This window comes from Mycetomoellerius zeteki, unplaced genomic scaffold (assembly GCF_001594055.1).
Source record: "Mycetomoellerius zeteki isolate Tzet28-1 unplaced genomic scaffold, Tzet1.0 scaffold389, whole genome shotgun sequence".
NCBI classification, from domain to species: domain Eukaryota; kingdom Metazoa; phylum Arthropoda; class Insecta; order Hymenoptera; family Formicidae; genus Mycetomoellerius; species Mycetomoellerius zeteki.
In genome coordinates, this window is record NW_017257380.1 from 543,022 (window position 1) to 563,263 (window position 20,242).

At 36.7% G+C, this 20,242-nt stretch overlaps 3 protein-coding genes across 4 annotated transcripts in view; 1 reads left to right on the plus strand and 2 right to left on the minus strand.

Annotated features, from left to right (window-relative positions):
- The window catches only part of kuz (zinc-dependent metalloprotease kuz), a 129,670-nt gene extending 119,375 nt beyond the window's left edge, over positions 1–10,295 (minus strand). For both annotated transcript variants that reach the window (XM_018453505.1, XM_018453504.1), the window contains exon 1: positions 9,103–10,295. In XM_018453505.1, coding sequence (XP_018309007.1) covers positions 9,103–9,172 — 70 coding nt within the window. In that variant the 5' untranslated portion in view covers positions 9,173–10,295. The remainder of the gene's footprint in view (positions 1–9,102) is intronic.
- Positions 10,296–11,730: 1,435 nt separating this feature from the next.
- On the plus strand, positions 11,731–14,573 carry LOC108726104 (DNA ligase 1). The gene is made up of 3 exons (XM_018453483.1): positions 11,731–11,849; positions 12,086–12,416; positions 13,324–14,573. Exons 2-3 carry the CDS (start codon positions 12,227–12,229, stop codon positions 14,406–14,408), a joined length of 1,275 nt encoding a protein of 424 aa, XP_018308985.1. The 5' UTR covers positions 11,731–11,849; positions 12,086–12,226; the 3' UTR covers positions 14,409–14,573.
- A 2,395-nt stretch (positions 14,574–16,968) lies between these two features.
- Positions 16,969–20,242, minus strand: part of LOC108726107 (homeobox protein engrailed-2-B) — a 5,117-nt gene continuing 1,843 nt past the window's right edge. The window contains exons 3-4 of the mRNA XM_018453488.1: positions 17,438–17,541; positions 16,969–17,343 (exon numbers count right to left, since the gene is read on the minus strand). Coding sequence (XP_018308990.1) covers positions 17,047–17,343; positions 17,438–17,541 — 401 coding nt within the window. The 3' untranslated portion in view covers positions 16,969–17,046. The remainder of the gene's footprint in view (positions 17,344–17,437; positions 17,542–20,242) is intronic.

The following is a 20,242-nucleotide window of genomic DNA, read 5'->3' on the forward strand; positions in this document are numbered from 1 at the left end:
AGGTATTTGGCCCATTTCCAGAAACCCTCCAATTCACCATCTCCAGCGGGATTCGCGACTTCTCGATGGCTCTCGATCGTCCATCACCGTGACAACGATATCTCGTCAACCTAGACTCCGATATTCCCTCTGCAATTCTATTCTTACCTCTCCTTGTCTTCGTAGACAATCGGATCGAAGTTACTCGAGTTAGGAATGAAATGGTAAGGGACGAATATCTTTCGCAAGTATTGTGACAAATACGAAAAAGTAAGAAGTAAAATTGAGCGAATATAATAAATATTATCTCAAATTAGCACGAGAGAGAGAAATTTCTTCATTTAATTTTAAGATTTTATTTTACATTCTTAAAATTCGGGATTTTCTTGATTCGGTATTTTTCAAATGATTTTTTAACTGTTAATTAAAAAGAGAGGGAGAATTAAAAAATATAAATGTAAAAGAAATAAAAAGTAATGTCTACAATATTTTATTAAATTCATTGCAAAAATATAATTCACGCTGTAACTTTTATCTTACATACATTTTAATATTTTTATGGATCAACGTGTAATTTCTCAACGGAAGATCTTCGAGAAAACTCAAACATAACTCTTAAATTGGCTCGTGGACTTGGACTAAGAAGAAACTTTTTTATTTTTTGTTCCCGTATTAAAATATTTTCTGAAATTATTTCTGTGTCGTTGAAGTTTCTTTATTAAATTACTGACAAAACGGTATACTTAGTGAATTGAAACGCTCCATTTCTTACGAGAAAAATATTTCCCACCAAGTTATTATGTACTTCGCGAAACTTAACAAAAAACCTAAATGGTATTTCAAGCAAGAAATAAAGAGCAGATTTACAGAGATGATTACAAGGACAAATTTCTATCAATCATATTTAAATTCCTATTTTGAATTAATTATTCCTGTTTTGATTAAAAAAGTTTTCAAACTTTAAACAAACAAATAAGTGAAACAGTTATCGCGCGCATCTGCGACTGTCGATCCAGATTTTTTCAAAGAACGAGAAGGGCGAAATTTATCAAGTTGAAATCTGGAAAAGGTTAACATGACGAAATACAAATGAACTATCGTAAGCGTTCTTGCGTTTAAGCACGGACAAGTCCTTCTGTGAGCAGAGTCGAATAACGCGGTTGTGCCAGGAATAGAAGTTTTGCGGTAGCCACCTATATCCGTGAATACGGAATAACCCCGGGGGGTAAGATCTCCCTTGATCTCCAGGAATTTCGAATTCCCCAAGGATCCCCCACTGCCGGAATTCTCGCAAAAGTTCATCTCACTAAACACCGCATAAGATCGCCTTCTAGCGCTAAGCAAGTATGGCTCAATAAAAATATTCTTCTTCGAAAAATGCGCAGTGAAAATAGTTGTAATTCTTAATTAATTAGTAACGAAATCGTATTAAATCCGAGCAATGTAGCAGACTAAAAAGAATATAAAAATATTACGCAATAATGATTATTATAGGTATAAGGGCGCGTTACGAGATTTTGCAAACCTCTAAGAAAATAATCTGAATATTAAACAATTTTGAATATAAAAACTCGTAAATAATTTAGACGTAAATGTTTTAATACATCTCAACTTTTATTTTATAACTATCTTCTTTATGAAATAGTGTCTCATTTTCAAAATATTGATATAACTCAATTATATTAAATATAAAATAAGATGTAAATTAATGAAACTGTATATTAATTATATATTAATTAAAAATTATTATTTATTAAAAAATTAAATCACACTTTACAAAAGTGTAACTGCCAACTTTCAATTCGCAATAGTTACTCATAAAATACTAAATATAATATAAAATATAAAGCAATCACAAGTGTATACGATAATAAAGAGATTATTAACCCGATAATAATGTAAAGTGTTTCATAATTTAATACCAGCATCCGACAGAAACTTATGATGCAACCACATTTTTGTTTCAGAAACAAGTGCACTATCTCCTCCAGAACATTCAAGTTTATCGAACAGGAATAGCTTATGACATAATTGCTAAAGTGCGCATGTAACATATAGTTTTTTCGATGGCATACTTTTTCAAAATCTTGTCGAGAGAAAGAGAGAGGAAAGGGGGGGGAGAGAGAAAGAGAGAAAAAAAGAAAAATTTTTCGTCCTGAAGCACGAAGTGTTTCAGAAACTTTGCTCGCGTGTGAATGTACGAATTACGGTCGTTTCGCGCAAGTGAGACCTGAAACACTTGCTAGACACGACGGACCTTGAACACAAAACGCTGTCTGAGCGAAACTCCAGACCCATTCTGGGACACGATGCGGAATAATGGAAGTCTCGAATGCGGCGCGTGGTTAAGGCGACCACGGGCGCAATATCGGCTTGATTACGTTAGAAATCAGAAACTGGGACTAAACTAAGCTCGATCTTCGAGGAACGGTGGCGGCGACGGCGGCGGCAGACGTCGGGATTACCAACGACGCGAATTAATTCCATGGCCCAAGTTCCTCGACGAAGTTCTCTCGCGTCTGCGAACGAATCGTCTCCGCGCAATTACGAGGAGGAAGGAGGAAAGAGGGAAGAGAGATATAATTCCCATCACGTGAAAAAGGCAACGTCTCGACTTCGGAGCTATGTTATTCGGGTAGACGGAGTGCACGTCTCGCGCGGTATAACGTTTCGAGATGAAGATGGCAGCAACGTGCACCGCTTGAAAATATCTTCCCAAGTAAAGTTTGTGCCAGTGGAGGCGAACGGGCGGTGCGAGGAGGTGGTTCACCGAGGAATTGAAAAGTCCGTAAAAGAAAACCAACCTTTTGTCCTTGAGATACGCGGCTCGCGGGACAATGAAATGACCCGGCCCATCCGCCCTAACTCTATCTTCATATTCTGGGCACAATGCAACCTCCCAAAGCGGCCTTTTGCTCGAACCAGCGATTTTTCGAGAGTTCCTCTCTCCCTCTCTCATTCTCCTACTCTTCTGTTTGCCTCTCAAAGTGAGCATTTCAACCAAAGACTCGTCGTGCTACGTACTTTTTTCTTCTCTCTTCTCTTCTCTTCCACGAAGGTTTTCATTAACCGGAGAACCCGATAGCTCTGTACGAAGCGACGAGCTTGCGTCTCTCGTCTCGCGAAAAACAGCAGGAAATCGATGATAATTAAATTCGATAAGAAAGTACTCACGGCCCGTGACGACCAACGTCTCTCGCTCCTGTTTCCGGAAGAAATATCGTGTGTCATTATGATATATTTTACTCCGCATTCGGCATATAGTATACTGAGAGAAAAGTTTTTGGTATTTATGACTATAATTGATAAAATAATTATAGTTAGGAGCTCCATTTTTATGCTACAATGTTAATAATAATGAACTATATATGACAATTCTCTCAAACATGAAAAAATTACACTATAAATTACGATAACTTCAACAATTATAGTGAATATAACTATTTTTTTTAATTTACTTATTATTTATGTGGTAATATAATTAAAAAGAATATGTTAAAAAATTAAAGATTTTCAAGCAATGTGTGTGTCACTATTATTAATAGCACAATTGACTATATTTGTATGATTAAAACAACTATAAATACATTTCTCTGCAGCCGTCTCAAAAAGCTATACATTATAGTTAAAGTAAGTATAGTATTCGCAAACAAAAAACAATTCTTTTCTTTCAGTGTAGATACATATCTATACATTTGATGGAACGATCCTCGCGAACCATGACTTCGAACGAGGGGGAAGTGTATTCCCTCTTATCATTGCAAGCTCGTTTGTGTATAAAAAGCTGCTTACACACGCGAAGGCACCCGCGACACGTACGAAGGTCTTTACACATGCTGAATCCTCGCGCACGTAAAGTCCTTCACACGAATGCGAGAACCTCAGCACGGTTACGAAGTCCCGGCGCATGCGAGATCCTTTGAAATACGAGAGCCTAGTACATGCGAGATTCTTACACTCGCGAAAACTTCCGGCTAATCGCTCGATTGGGAACACGACGAAACTACAAAACAACGGCATCTCTCGTTTCGGAACGACTTGACGAGATTCGCGAGATATGTCGTACCGAAGTTGCATATTAATTACCGATTTTACGATGGATGATGAATCTTATAGGTTAATTCTAAACAGAATTGTAAAGCTTGTCATAACTTGTCTCGTGAGATTTCTAAGAGCTTTAACTGAAATGCTTATAACTTTATGCAGTATCTTTATACAGACATCTTCTTACTAGCCGTAATATTTACGTAAAGTTTATGAGAAGTCGTACATATTTACGAACGACTGTAGACTGTTAAATATCAAAGGAGCAGTTCCTTGAATTAAATAACATTTTGTTATTTTTAATTTCAATGTGTGTCAAAATGTAAATCAATCCATTTCTATGATTATTTTTAAAATAAACAACGTCCACATTAACGTATACTCTTAACAAATAATAAACTAAATTTAAGTCAAAAAATACATTTTCTTGAGTTAAATTATTATTTAACTGTTATTGTTTCAGTTAAGTTAAGAACGTATTAAGTAAGAGCAGTGGACGTGATTTATGGAAATAATTAAAAATAATTGAAATTGGGTACAATGACATCATGAATTTAACAATGTACGTTTTATGGGCTTTCTACAATAAGCAATTAGCTTCGCAAGTCTTAAGCCGTAAGAAATTAACTAACCATAGTCGAGCCTTCTCATATTTAACTGGGATTGATCAATTTCTTACGGCTTAAGTTTTTAAAGCTTAGGTAATGGCTTATTGTACAAAGCCCATTACAGTATGCATAGAATTACAACTCCAGTCATAAGTCCTTACAAGTCCTACGAGAACAAGTTTATACGAGCCTTACGATTTTGCTTAGAATTGACATTCTAAGCAGAATCGTGAGGTTCGTATAAACTTGTTCTCGTAAGACCCGTTAATCCTCGTTCATGTCGTTAATAGTTTTAGTTGAAGGATAAGCGCCTCAATAAATTACATTCACGAAATTGCCTGTCCGGCACGATTGTCGGCCTGGCCTATACGCAGGAACCTCGCACGGGAGGAACTTTATTCTTCCCCGTAACCGTAAATAATACGATGACGTACGCGCGAACGCATCGTGCGTACAGCTATCGTCCAGCGCCGGCGGTGATCGTTGATTACAACTTCCGTCGAGGGCCATTCACATCGCATCGCAAACCCGCGCGCGAAAGAGAAAGAGAGAACTTTCGCAATCATCTCGCAACGATTCGGCGTACGATTGCACACGGATCCTTTGCAACTTGGATTATTCTCGCTGTTTCGTGCGACTGTTCAGTTGCTGTGAAATTCTGCGACGAGTCTGGCGTAAAGGGTTAATTTTCTATCGCGTGTCTCAGTACGGAAAGGCGCGAGAGGGACAAGACAGAGCAGATGCATCAATTTCCTTTTCAGAAATAAATGCAACGTTCTGCGCGTATTTCGCAATTTAAAATTAGTTTCTCGTGTTTAAGATTTCAGAAATAAATGCCACATTCTGCGCATATTTCGCAATTTGAAATTAGTTTCTCGCGTTTAAGATTTTTTATTTCAGAAGTCAGAAAATAATAAAGTAGGAGCCAACACGAGTCATGTGTGTACATAAATTTATTCTTACATAAACAAAAATAAAATTCTTGCTAATAATAAAAATCGCACAGTGCATGAAGCATAATCACAAATGTGAAACGAACCGTCATATAAAATATGAAATGAGATGTACGGTCAAATAAGAATCGCAAAAATCCAATATTAAAATGATGAAATCGGTCATGCCAAAAAATCGTAAAATCAGAAAAAAGTTTCGTCGATACATGACTTGTCCAAATCGAATATGATCGGCATTAAATTTAGCAATACTATACATATACAATATCTATACATATATACAAAACAAATAAACACACCTCAACAATAAAAAAAATATTCAACGAAAATTTTTTATATAACCGATAATTGATTTCATCATTTCAATATTGAATTTTTATATAATTTTTCATAAATTAATTATGCATCTCATTTCATATTCTATATGATGGTTTGCCTCACTTTTGTATCATTGCATTTCATCATTATTTCATCATAGTTTGTGCAATTTTATTATTAACAAAAATTTTATGTATTGAAAATAACTTAACGAGAATTAAAATGTTTATATTTTTAACTAAGTAAGAGAAGCGCCAATTCCGATCAAAAATAGATGTTGGAATAATATTTCTATATGTACTTTAAATACATTTATCTCAGATATGTGACTGCCGATTACTTTCGATATCTGAGATAAATGTATTTAAAATACATATAGAAATATTATTTTAACATCTAACTTTGATCGTGACTGGCTTCTCTTACTTATAGGTGATGTATTCATATCAGGGATTGGGTCACCACATTGCTCCTTCAAATATTTAATAGTGAGGATAACGCATATAATGGTTAATAAAAATTTATATTCACTCCGGATAAAATAATGAGAGAGCTATAAACAGTGCAAAAATTACAAGTTTTGTATGTTAAATTCCGATGCATCAGCTGATTTCAAATCAAATCATACAGCGATGTTTACAAACCTGTTAGGTTGGTATGACATTCGTCATAACGGCAACTTTTCAGATGTGTTAATTTATTGTAAGACAAAGAAGTTCTCGGGTCTCTCTATTCTGTAACCAATCAACAAGCTTGAAAAACTTGTACGACAAATATAATATCAGTCTTAAGCTGCAACAGCTGTTGGAAAGTGTCTGATTACGACGATGATTCATATTTTTGTCTGTGACTCACTTTAGATTCAGTGATATTTCTTAACGTAGTTAACATTCTCGGAAATTCCGATGACAATAACGGTTCATGTATCGTGTTTTTCCTTCTAGCATAATAAAACATTCATGGAAAAGACATTTCGTATAGTGAAAATATATTGATAATGAAAAATGTGAAAAAATAAAACAATCATACAGTAATAGCTGCGAAAACGCATATTATATCATCCAGCACATGCGCAATATTAATATTATTATGCGAATAACATTTTTTATCTTTCTATCGAATGGTTTAAACAAATAAAAACAGTATACGTATATTGACTTCAAAAATGGGAAAATGGATAAATTTTCACGTTATCGTCGATTCAACATAACAATGGAAATCGAGTTGAGTTGGTTATGTAGTAAATACTGCGTACATGCAAATATTGAACCATCCGAATATTCTTTTGTAATATTCAATTTTCAATAGCGCATATACTTTTCATAGTTTGAAATCTTTGTTGCGTGACTTACACATACTATTACATTACTAACATTTTTATGAATTTTGAAAAATGTGATTTTTCGAAAAACGCGTTATTAAGATAAATTATTATAAGATGAGATGTACTATAGTTATCTTGTGTTTGAATGAAACGCGTTAATAATTACGACAATGAAAAATTTTAAAGCCCATTATCCTGCTTTTAAAGGCGAGTTTTGCAGCTTCTTTGCGTATGATAAAAAAAGCTGCATAGTAAAAACTCTGTTATAACATGAAAAATTTTTAAATATTCGACTTAATTATTTCCCAGTTAATCCGCAATGTACTAGCTCTGGTTATTCTTGAATTTATATTGCATAAAAAATCTATAATGTACATAACGTGTATTATAGTATTTTCGTATATGATATTTTTCGAGAATAAAGCCCCTGTATGTGATTTCACATGTGCATAATGAAAGGTGAAGTACTTCCAATTAAATATTCGGGTAATGTATACAATAAAAAATAATTTTGTTTTTTTAAATATTACCAAACATGATAATATAATCAATCGTTTGGTGTAATACTTAAATATTTAGAAAAATAAAATTATTTGATATTGAGTGAAAATAGACCGATTAAACACCGAAATTAAACACACAAAGTAAAAAACGCCATATTCGGTCGAAGTAGTTCTTTATGCATGATAGTATTTTTTATGAATGTATACAATTTCCAGTTCAAATTTGAAAATTATACACAATTATATTGAAAAAAAATTTCGGCGCGCGGTTTGCAGAATTGGATATGTATATAAATTCATACCGAAATATTTAAGTACTAAGATTTGTTTTGATTGAAAATAGGATTTTTCTTACTTAATTAGTAAAATTATTTTCAATTATAGACAATATTAACTAAACATTTTATTGAAATTCATTTAACATTTGGTGTTATTATCTTTTTTTCAGTACAATAAAATTCACTATAAATTTATACCACGCATGCACAACAAAAACGAATATTAGACAAAAGAATAGGCTGCACTAATAATATGACGACGCTTAACCTACCGAATAAATTTTAAAAAAATGAAAATTGAAGAATAGAGCGTTACCTTAATCAGCTCTAATGAGACTCCGATATTTTTCCGAATGTGTGAAGTTAGCTGCTCCGAAACCATAGTTTTGAGAATTCTAATTAGAGCTTTAACTTCTTTTTGTTAAGAGTGCAAGAGTTATCTTATGCTTGTTTCTAATACAATTTAATTTTAGTCTCGGTTCAACTAACTCTTCATCTATTTTTAGTTCTAAGAATTCTAATTCCAGAAACAGACATTTTATGTTTCAAAAATCCAGCAATTAAATACTATTAAAATAGCAATTAAAAAATCCGACGCTAACTTCACACCTCACTTTTCTCACGGACCTTACGGTGCACCGTGATCGTTCGAAGAGAACAAAAATCCGACGGTGATCCAGCGACATGTCGTGCAACCGCGGTTTTAGCGATCGCACGCTATTTCGCTCGAAAGAACGTACATGGAGACACGCGACGACGGGCGGGCTCCTCGTGAAAGGATGATGATTCACGACAGACGCGCACGCACACGAACGAACGTATGCACATACGCCACGCACACAAAATTCGCGAGCAGGTCACGTCTTGAACGCCCATCTCTCGCAAGCCGACGGACTACGTGTACCGGAATAGCATAACGGTAGAATTTCTGATATACAATAAGCCATTACTTAAGCCGTAAGAAATTGATCGGTCACAGTCATCAAATGTAACAAGAGTAATGACTGTGATTAGTCAATTTTTCACGACTTAAGACTCAAATAAGAGCTTAGATGAAACACAGTTCGTTGTACAAAGGCCAGTAGAGACACTCACCGCTCTCGATGTACGGGACCAGCAGCAGCAGCAGCAGGAAGAGAACGTATCCGCACGTGTCACTGATCATCGTAATACAATATTCCCCGCTGCAGTCGGGACACGCGCCGCGCTGGGATACCTGGCGTCGGCCTCCGCTGCACCACCGCCTCCTCCTCACGCGTGCACCCCGCGCGGAGGACAGGAACACAAACAAAACAGAAAGCCCGACTCCGGAGGTAGGCGCGACGCGACGCGACGCGACACGGTCGCCAGCAACAGGGTTGACCGCGACAGGGGGCGGTGGGGAAAGAACGCCGTTTAGCACCACCTCCTCTCTATCTTTTTCTCTCTCTCCCTCTTTCTCTCCTTCTCGTCCTCCAGCAGCACTGCACACAACACCGGAGACTCGTCTCGATCACCACGACAACGACGTTGATGACGATGACGAGTTACTCGGCGCTCCACTCCGCTCCGCAGTGAAATAATCTGTGGGCGACGGCGAGGACGACGCGGACGATCGGCTGCGCTCTCGATACGGCAACGGCCACCGCCACGACGCGAATATGAACGCGGCGCGCGTCTCCTTCTCTTTCTCTTTCTCTCTCTCTCTCTTCTTCTCTCGTTGTTACCGTTCTCTCCTTCTCCTCCTCTTCCTCCTCGTTCACCTCTCGTGACTTACACACTCTCTCTTTCTCTCTCGTTTCCGGAGGTTCGCGGCCCGAGGTCTACGCCATTATTTTCCCGTCGGGAATCGCGCCTCGCACGCGGACACCGCACGACCGAGTGTCGACCGACGCAACTCGCGCGCACACGCACGACACCGAATTCGGTCCGCCCCTCGTAGACTGACTTCCGCGACTAACTTCACGCGCGTCGCTCGCTCGCTCGCTCGCTCGCTCGCCGTTCCGTTTCGCCTCCTGCTCGCTTTCCCCACGTTCGGCTTCGCGGCGCGTTCGGCCGTTCCGCGTCGATGACAAGACCCGTGCTGGCTCGCAAACAGCTGACGGCGGGGGACTCCCTGCTGCCGCTTGCTTCACGCACGGCGCGACAAGGACGACAACAGCCACTCGATATTTAACGAATGCATATCGGCAACAAAACACGCACGCACACACACACACGCCCACGGGGGACTAGAGGGAAGTCGTGCGCGCGCGAACAGTCGCCACCGTCGCCACTGACACAGTCCTACCACCTTCGACCTCCCTGACTGCGACCAGCTGCAACCAGCTGCAACGTCCGTGCGTCCATGCGCGATGCGAACCGCCTGACTGTCTCCGGGCGCCCGAGAAACGACGCCGCGAGATGGCGCCAGCTACCGCATGGCGCAGCCGCCATCGCGCTTTCCAACGTGACGTCACCCGGCATTGACGCGGCGCAACGTAACGGTCGTGACTGCCTTCACGTCGCTCAATCTGATCTAGCCCCCGCGCGTTTATTTACATGTGTTGGGTTACATTCGGAAACGTCACCCTTGTACCCCTATATGTTATTTTTTCTTTGTTGAGGCAATTATTTTTCGCAGTTTTAAGATTCTCATTAACATCTGATTATTAATATTCTTTATTTTAAAATGCTTATTATTTAGCATCAAAAATTATCTATTAAATTACTCAGATAACAAAGCGTGTCTCAGCAAAATCGCACAAATCTGTGATTGCTTATGATGCTTGCCATAGATTTGTCTTCAACGATTTCGAATACACCGACATTGTAGCAACATGCAGGCAACAATGTGTATATGTATTGCCAACAGTTTAACAGCAAGATAGGTGCATCAATGTTATCTTGTGTTGTCGGCAATATGACAGCATTGTATAATGATGCATATTATGATGACAGTAGTACGAATTTTGATGATGACGATTTTAAAGTTGTCGGCAAACTGCTGGCAAATTGCTACTCAAAATTATCATATCGTGAAGGTATCAAATTGCCAACAAATGAGGATTCAGTTGCTGCAATTCTGCTAGCAACATATGCTTAGCAATGCATACTTAGCAAGCAACATCCCAGCAACAAGACAGACACGTTGCTATCTAGGTTGCTTGTCAATTTAATAAGATATTTATTACTCCGGTTTTGCTCAAGACTGAAAAAGATTTCGGCGCGTAATTTACTAAATTAAATATGTATTATGAATTCATACAGAAAACTTAAGCACCCCGCGAATATAAAAATATTTTTCAAAAGCAAAATTAACTCCAGTTTTATACAGAAATTTTCATAATGATAAGATACCATGCACGTTTTATTCACAATTAAATTATTGCCAATAATTCTTTGTCAACTTTAAATTCAATAAATTCTAATTTGACACTTTTATTTTATGTTCTTTTAATTTTCTTTATCGTATTTTATCGTACAACGAACTGATAACATGAATCACAGACTGCAATGTCATCAAAATCGTTATTTACAAGGCAATTAAATTTTCATTTATATAAGCGATAAAGAAAATTCTCTTTTACTGCTGCAGAGAAAAATACTTACGACATAATGTTTAAGGCAACATTTTAAAATAAAACATAATAAAATATTTAATGAATAAATTGGCTCGTATTTCTTTTTTTTTTGCGGTTAGCTCTTGGTGGAATTAATCTCAATATATGTTAATAGACGTCTCTTCTCGCGGCAAAATTCTTAGCAATGAATAAAGTCACTGACAGTTTTGGTTAAACACAGAAATTTCGCCAATTAATCTGACATTTCAATATGACGAAATACAAAGGGATCACGCCAATTTCATTTTTTATTAACAAGAGGTAAAAATCATTATTTTGGAATGAAATAGACATATTAATATAATTTCGTTTGTTCATTTTTATCCAAAAATGCGATATGTTAATCTTAATGAATATAACCTTTCTCTATCTATGATTTAACAATTAAATTAATTAAAAAGTTAATAAAGTTGAACACTAAAAAGAAGTCGGAAATTGCATATTTATCTACATTATATTCTTTATCTTTCTCTCTCTCTCTCTCTCTCTCTCTGAAGGCCCGGCGATCTGAAGAAATAATTTATTAGAAGAAATAATTTATTAGATGTAAATTGGGAGCAGTAATTTATATACCGAAGACTTATCTATTATTAATCTTTTAAATCCTGAACGAATGGAACCCAAAAAAATCCGTTTGGATGAAAATGCGTCCTACAGTGAATTCGGATGATTCTGTAAATACAAATCGATCTCCATACGTCGCCTGGTACAACGATCATTCATCACGACGTCCTAAAGAACAAATATCTGCTTCCAAAAATGCACAAACGGAATATGAAACGCATTTATCGCAAAATGCTGCATATTCCTCAACGTATGGATCTGGTAGTAAGCAACGTATATATTCAACTCTTTGAATCAGTCTGAAAAATAACTTCATTTCCTCGGCATATTCCTACTTCATTTTCGTTTTCAATTCTCCATGCTGCGAGTATCGTTTCTCTTATTGTTATAAAAATCCGAAATACATCAAAATTTAATACATCAAAAACAATACAGTAATATATGTGTCGGGACATATATGAAAACGAATGAATGATTTAATTTAATTAAACAATTAAATACTCTCAAGGAACTCTCGGGATATAATTGTCATTCTGTTTATATTAATTCTCCGGAGCTGACGGTGAACTTATTAGATCTACTCAAATTATATTTTATAGCATGTTTTTATATTATATCTGCAAATTTGAAATATTTTTACGTGTGAGACTTTTACTTACATTTTTACAGTAAGAAAAAACTTTTGAGTGAAAAAGAATAATATTTTCAAAATCAGTAATTTCAGACGTCTGTTTGGTTCCTTTTGATTCTCTTCTATAAATTTTATGGAGTAATAATTGATTCTCTTCTATAAATTTCGTGGAGTAATAATTGATTTTTCTTTCAATAAAATTCATATTTTCAAGAAACGAAATTATCTCAAATTATTAAAAATAGATTTAGGTACCAAAGGTCCACTTTAATTAAATATAATTCTTTTCGTTTATTTAAACAAACTTATTGTTAGCATTCTTTTTTATATAAGTTAAATTATTTTGGGTTCTCGAAATTAATTAGTGCAGCCTTTGAACCAACATAAATTAAATGGGTCTCACAGATTTCGCGTAACTGTGTTACAGATTTTTATCATCAGCAGGATGATTGGAGGATTAATATCTCTTATATGTACATAATTATCGCATTTTGCGACCCTTATCGGATCAAGATATTAATCTTTAAATTTAATTCGTAGCTACGCCACCAGATCAGCACACCGCGAATCGTGAATGGCGTGTCGACAATCCAAAGGAAGATCAGCGAAACATAAAGAGAAATTCCGAGGAAACAGAGCAAACGCATAAGAGTGTTGATACACGCGATATCAATTTGCCACGCAGACATCGGTCGAAATCCTGCGTTAAACTGCGTTTATGGTGTCTGAGATTGTGTCGCGCGAAGAAAAGATGTTCCCAACACGTTTTGAGAAAGCCGAGACAGTTTCTCGAACGAATAAAGACACGAAGTAAGGAGAAGTGCGAGAAGCCCGACGACGTGGTGGCGGTCGCCGGTGTATCAACTATGCCGCATCGAGAATCGATAAGGTATCGAGACGTCCCGAAGAAGTCTAGGAGAACTCGTAAACAAGACGAGATGGTGGAGATTGCAGATAAGGACGTCTCTGAGGACATCGTCAAAAAGGAAAGAAAGGAGAGGAAAAAAAGGGAGAAAGAAGAGAGGAGAAAGAAAGTAATGACAGACGAGGAGAAGAGAAGGAAAGTAATAACGGAGGAGGAGAGGAAAGTGAGCCATAAACTCGATGAGCATGTCCCGCAGCCCGTGGACACACGTCTGGTGACGCACGACGATGACCTCGTCGTCGAGGAACGGGTACCCATGAAACCGCCATCGATCGTGGACGACTTCGCGAAGAGCTGCTGCTACTTGTGCGCCCAGAACACGCTGGCGATCGCGGCCGCCGCTGCGATCTCCAAGCCGGAGCAGTCCGACAAGTGCGTCCAAGTTTCAGCTCATAAATTTCACGTAGAGACGTCCCCGGCGCTCGATAAGAGCTGCAGCCCGTTGCTACTGGTGCGCACCGTGCAGTCGTCCGTCAAAGTGAGGACATGGGAGACCAGCACACTCTGCGCCGGCACGAGCGCGGTGCCGCGTGCGAAAAAGCACAAGAAGTTTGCCATGTTTCCGGGGTTGACGCGAACGAAGTGCCCGGCGGGACGGCACGCCGCCTGCGAGACTGATAAGTCGACCGCCAGGCGCGACGATAATGCGGAAAAACGCCAGCCAAGGAACGAGAGGTGCTGCGGGAAGAAGAACGCCTGACACGCCGCGAATTTTGCCGTTTCGCCGAACTTACCCGGACTAATTAACGTTTGATTACTCGGCGGAAAGAATAATTATATGCATCGTGAACTCATTAACGCTAGAAGTGCCAACGTTTCTTACTTGAGACTCGGTTTTTCATTTTCTGAGTAACTCGTGATTAAACTTATGCCCATTTTCACCAATATAGATTAACTTTAATCTCGGTTCAACTTAATCTTCATCTTTCTCTCTCTAGTTCTAAAGATTAGAAAAAGATGAAGAATAAGTTGAACCGAGGTTAAAGTTAATCTACATTAATGGAAACTAGCAATTTTGTCAAAACAAAAGTGAAAAAGAAGAGTATATGTACTGTCTCTTTTTACATATGCTATCTCATTCTAACTTATTATACTATCTCACTCGCTGAAGTTGACACAAATGGACCAATTAAAAATTTGTCATCTCGTAGCCAGACTTTTTTGAAGGGTCTCCAAAGTTTTCTAATTCTTGAAATTAGAAAAATATGACTTAGTTGAATCAAAATTAAAATTAAACTGCATTGGCAGAAACAGACATAAACAAATTAAAGTCACATACACGATTAAAAAGCATTGGCAATAGGAAGTATAGGAACAGGGAACAACAGATTTCTGATCCATGTATCAGAAACCATGTATATGGGAGTACATAGTTTCTAATAGATTGAAATCTGTTATTCCCTGTTCCTATTGTCTATGTTTTTCAATTGTATCTCAAGCTTAAATCTCAAATTAACTAAAAAATGAAAAATCTTAAAGGATCATAGATTATCATAAAAATGAAGAAAGTGATGAGAGACCAAATATTTCATTAGTATAAAGGACTAATTATTGAAAAGTCAAAAAATTTTAAAATTCTTTTACACAAAAAAAATATAATATTAATCTAAAAGGTTAAAAATGTCAATAATAACCGTTTAGTACTTCTAGTGTTAACTTTCCATTGTACCACTTCATCTTTATGCTTAAACTCATCAATTACATCAGACCTTGTAATTATTCCTGTATTTTTTCCATCAGATTCTATTCCTTCGCGCTTGTGCAAGATTTAAGTAAAAGTAACTCGTCGTGTATTACTTCGTCAAAGAGAAAAAATGCTTTCGATAGAATATAATTTATTGACGCGGCGAAACTACTTATTCATAAGCGTTTTCCTCTCGATACTATTTTACGTTTTTTTTCTTGTGCGTTTGATAATTCACGATATGACTCTTTCATTTTTAAGCTACATTGCTGCAGTTCTCCAATAAACTTTACATAGAGATGCGCGACCCTAACTCGAATGTATATTTGAATTGCACGGTGCATACGAATCACTTCGATAACACATGTAATGCTCTGTGGCTTGGCCCGTATCTGCTCGTCGATAAATTATACCCTGCCGTGTAAGCTTTGTTCCATTTGCGCGCGTGTAAGCGGAAAACGCTAAATTATGTATAATAGTTCGAATCAGAATCTTACGTACACATAATTATTTCATTGAGCACAAAGTTTCCTTATCCTCTTTGCATCCTTCGTGACTCTTCGCCATGTAATTTGACAGACGGTAAGAAATTTCCTAGCTTTTTATCTCGCTCTTTATTAAAGACGATGAGGTACATTTTTTCTGTCTCTCCCCCCTCCCCTTGCGCATCTTAAATCCTTCAATTAAACCGCTTCTTTGTGCCTTGTTTCATAAGTTCTTCGAGGATGAGAATAGCTTTTCTTACTGAACGGTCGCTTGGAAGAGAAAAAAAACCGTGAGACGTTGGGCACTTCGTCTGTATCAACGTCATCTCCATAGCATTTCTATATTACTTTCATGTATTCCCTACATAGTATTTTCATACAGCCGTTTGTGTCGCTTCCATGTTACTTGCACATGACTGCTGCTTGGATGGAATCTCATCTCGCCGGAAACGTGTAAAGTCGTAAGTAAATTCGAAGTAAAGTAAATTCGGAGCAAATAAATTCGTCTAACTCTTTCACACATTTTTCCGTATGCGTTACATAAATCCGCAATCGTCACGTTTTATATAAAACGAAATCGATTTAATAAATAACATATCGTACGTAATTTGAAGTTACTGTCTATCTCCTACGTCATCAGAACGCAATCTCGTTCTGTTACTGAAAAAACGTTATGAGTAAATCCAGTCATCTATTTTTCATATCCCCGTAGGTGTTACATAAATCTACAATTATCACTTTATATACAACGAAAGTAATCGATCTAGAGAGTAACTGATAATTTGAATAAATCGCCTATGCAATTATTATTCAAATATAATCTTGCTTCGCTACTGCAGAAAGTCACGAATGAATTCAGAGCATGTCTTAACCCGAAATTTTTGCACACTTATAACGTAAATATACAATCATCATTTATATATAACAAAGTTTCAATAATGTCGAGGAATCTCAAAGAAAGAAGTCACTTTGCAGTTCGCACACTTTTACAATACAGATTTCTTATATAATTATATCAATGGTATCTAAATTTCGAGTAAGAATACGAGGTAACATAAAAAAAAAGAAAATAGCAACACCGAAAACTTTGCAGTAGCCAACGGAAGGTCTTATTGCACTTCGCAATCGTCCGGCCGACGATCGACCAAGTAGTTCGAGTCTGTACTGCGTCAGACTGTATCTGAAGACGATACAGCGGATCGGGTCGGCAAGCTAGAATTCGCATCGTCCGACAAAGGGGTGCCGAACATCAAAGGCGCCGCATAGTACGGAAGAAGAGGATACTGGGTGGTCGGGAAATACGTCGGTGGAAACAGCCCTTGCCTTTGCGCGATCTTCAGTCTGGATGTGAGCTGCTTCTTCCACTTCGTGCGGCGATTCTGGAACCACGTCTTGATTTGCACCTCGGTGAGATTCAAACACTTGGACAACTCCATCCGCTTGCTTACGCTGAGATATTTGTCAATCTACGAGGATCAAAAATGTATGGAAAGAAATTATAATGTCGTCAAATGAGTTGGTCGCATGAACAATAGGAATTAGGGAAACCGCGAGTCATACCTTAAACTCCGCTTCAAGTCTCTCCAGCTGTTTTGCACTGTAAGCTTGACGTGGTTTCCGATCGATACCCGGTTTTCTCGATCTCCTGCCACTCGGTTTAGGTGCTATAAAAATAATCAGTCCTTATCTCATCGTACTAGTAATTACTGAATGACCCCTTTTACACCGAGCATTTGATACGCCGATACGCCTATTAATTAGTAACTTTCTATTAAAAATTATCTTAATTTTAGCAACGTATTTAAAGAATGATATATTAAATTGGTACAATATGCATCAAAATGAATTACTAAATATTCATATCATGTATATGTTTACACGAGCGTATCGCCGAAATTAAAGTAATTTAATAGAAAGTTACTAATTATATTACCTGTATCAAATGCATGATATAAACTAAGCCAATATCGCCTCGCAGAACATAAACTAATTAATATCACGTCAATGTATAATTTTTTACTTAACCATGTAATTATTATGTACAAATTATATTACATTTATATTGTTTGAGTGAAAATTATAATATTTATGTAAAGTTATCGTCAGTTTGTATTCTACGTGATCGCGGAATCAGTCGACTACGTAGTCATTGCTAATTACATGAGAGTTCCTTTGACAGTTTCTGACACTGGCATTTTCGGAGATTTATTGTCGCGATAATCAAAATTTAATATTCTAATCGCGCGTCTTAATTGCACGACTAACTTCGCCAGCTCGTGCTCAATTATCACGTTAGGATTTCGAGGCACCATCCGTCGAGTCCTGTCTAGGATCACCGAATATCTGTGAGATGTATAGGACTGTTTGCAGAATGTGTGACATCCTACAGTCAACATCATCGAGGCGAAGCGGTAAAGAGTTATGCAAACAGTTTATGACGGAGAACGTTTGAATGCGATTATCATCGTAGTGCAAAGAAGTACTACACATTTCCTTTGAAAAGCATATACAAGACATTATAACGTAATTAGTTGCACTAAAATAATAGGATGATTGTTAACCACGTTGACAAATATCCACGAATAATTTGTGCTAGAAAATAAATACTGATTCTAGTGGAAAACTATTCTGGTTATACTATTATATTATATCTAAACTGGGCAGATATACGATTCTTTTCTATTTTACTTTCAAAATTGAGATTATATTATAAGAATATTATTTAATCTACTAAATATCATTCAAAGAAAAGAGAGAGAATCCGCTATTATTTACACTATATTATTTATTTAAGAATAATTTTTTATTGAATTTTGGACTCCTATAATTTCGTTATTTTTTATTTTTGTGACATTCTTATAATTTATATACATACAGACGTATAAGAAAGAATATAATTAATTTAGAAACGCTGCATTGTAAGTATGAGAATCTATAGTGTTAAAATTGTTCACAAATTGTTCACAAATTGTACATAACGCAATAATTTTTTTTCATTGACAACTGTTCGAATTCTGAAAATAGCACAGACGCGTGATGAAGTATGCGAGAGACGGGATACCCAAGATTGCAATGTTTTTTTTACATAGAAATAGGAACTCTTTTTGCTCCTTTCTTATGTTTAATCACCAGTTAGCCGAGCAGCCCTTACACGATAAGTCAACAAATAGATGTCGCGTATTTGTACAAGACCTTTACATTTTTACAGGACCCTTCCAGCGTTTCTACGACTACGGGGAACAGTTAAGTTTTATTACGGAGAACAGTTTTTACCTTACGGAGAACAGTTAGCATATTTATATTTTATATAAAAAAATTTACCTCGGATAATATATACATATATATATAATTTTAAATAAATTGAATCTTAAGCGAAAAAATTCAGATTTTATTCGCACATTTTAAAAACGTCTCAATGTTTTTTAACCTTAAGTTACGCTTTTCGGAATTCTTTTCTAATTCAGAAAAGATCTAACTATCTTTTACATATCTAAAGTATACCGACTCATTTAATTTATAACGTTGTGTTAACTATTATGCAAATTCAAAACTAGCAACAGGTTTTAGAGATTTTAAATGTTTCAATACACGTAATTCTTTACGCTCAATAGGAAATTTGCTAGTGCAATGTATACCGTGCAAATAATGTTTAAGAAATACTTTGTTTCTTTATAACAGCTGTAATATCTGTTTATCTAACATTTTTCTAGCAGCAGAAGACGTGTAACGTGACACATTTATTAAACACGAGAAATTTAGTTGAATTTAATTCCTAAAAAATTGAATATCATTTTATTGCGTGATCTAGATTAATCTATACGGAACAGTAAGTTTGATTATAAATGTAATAAACACAATCGCAGATGAGATGATCGCATTCTAAGAAATGAAAGACTGCTGTGATCGGAAAGAAGAATACGCACGGTGACGAAGAAGAAGAACCGGCGGGACCAAGATTTACGAGTGTACAGAGACATTTAACACCTTCGTGGAAGATAGTTAGACCAACGGTGCTGATAAATGGGCTCCTAACAGTATGGCGGATAGTAGCCGGAAAGGGAGAAACAACGCTATGGCGGATTTTAATTTTATCGCAGAATCACGGAATATTCCGGATTTTAACTAAGAATTGTCGCACGCAAAGAATGGTTTTGCAGAAATATCTAAAAATGTAGCTAGATACAGATCTGAAAATAATTTCGTTAAACTATCAAAATAATTATGTAGAATGCTCAAAATGGTTGCTAGAATGTCAAAACTTTTTGCAGCATTGCTCGTTATGTTTGAATTTCCCATAATTATTTTGATGGTCCAACAAAATTATTTTCAGATCTATATCTAGCTAAATCAGCAAAATTCTTTCCC

What these genes read in the sequence shown, in the direction of transcription:
- LOC108726104 (XM_018453483.1), top strand. Translation starts at nt 12,227, where the DNA reads ATGAAAATGCGTCCTACAGTGAATTCGGATGATTCTGTAAATACAAAT. An exon ending in CTCAACGTATGGATCTGGTA is followed by an intron (nt 12,417 to 13,323) that starts GTAAGCAACGTA and finishes TTTAATTCGTAG; the next exon opens with CTACGCCACCAGATCAGCAC.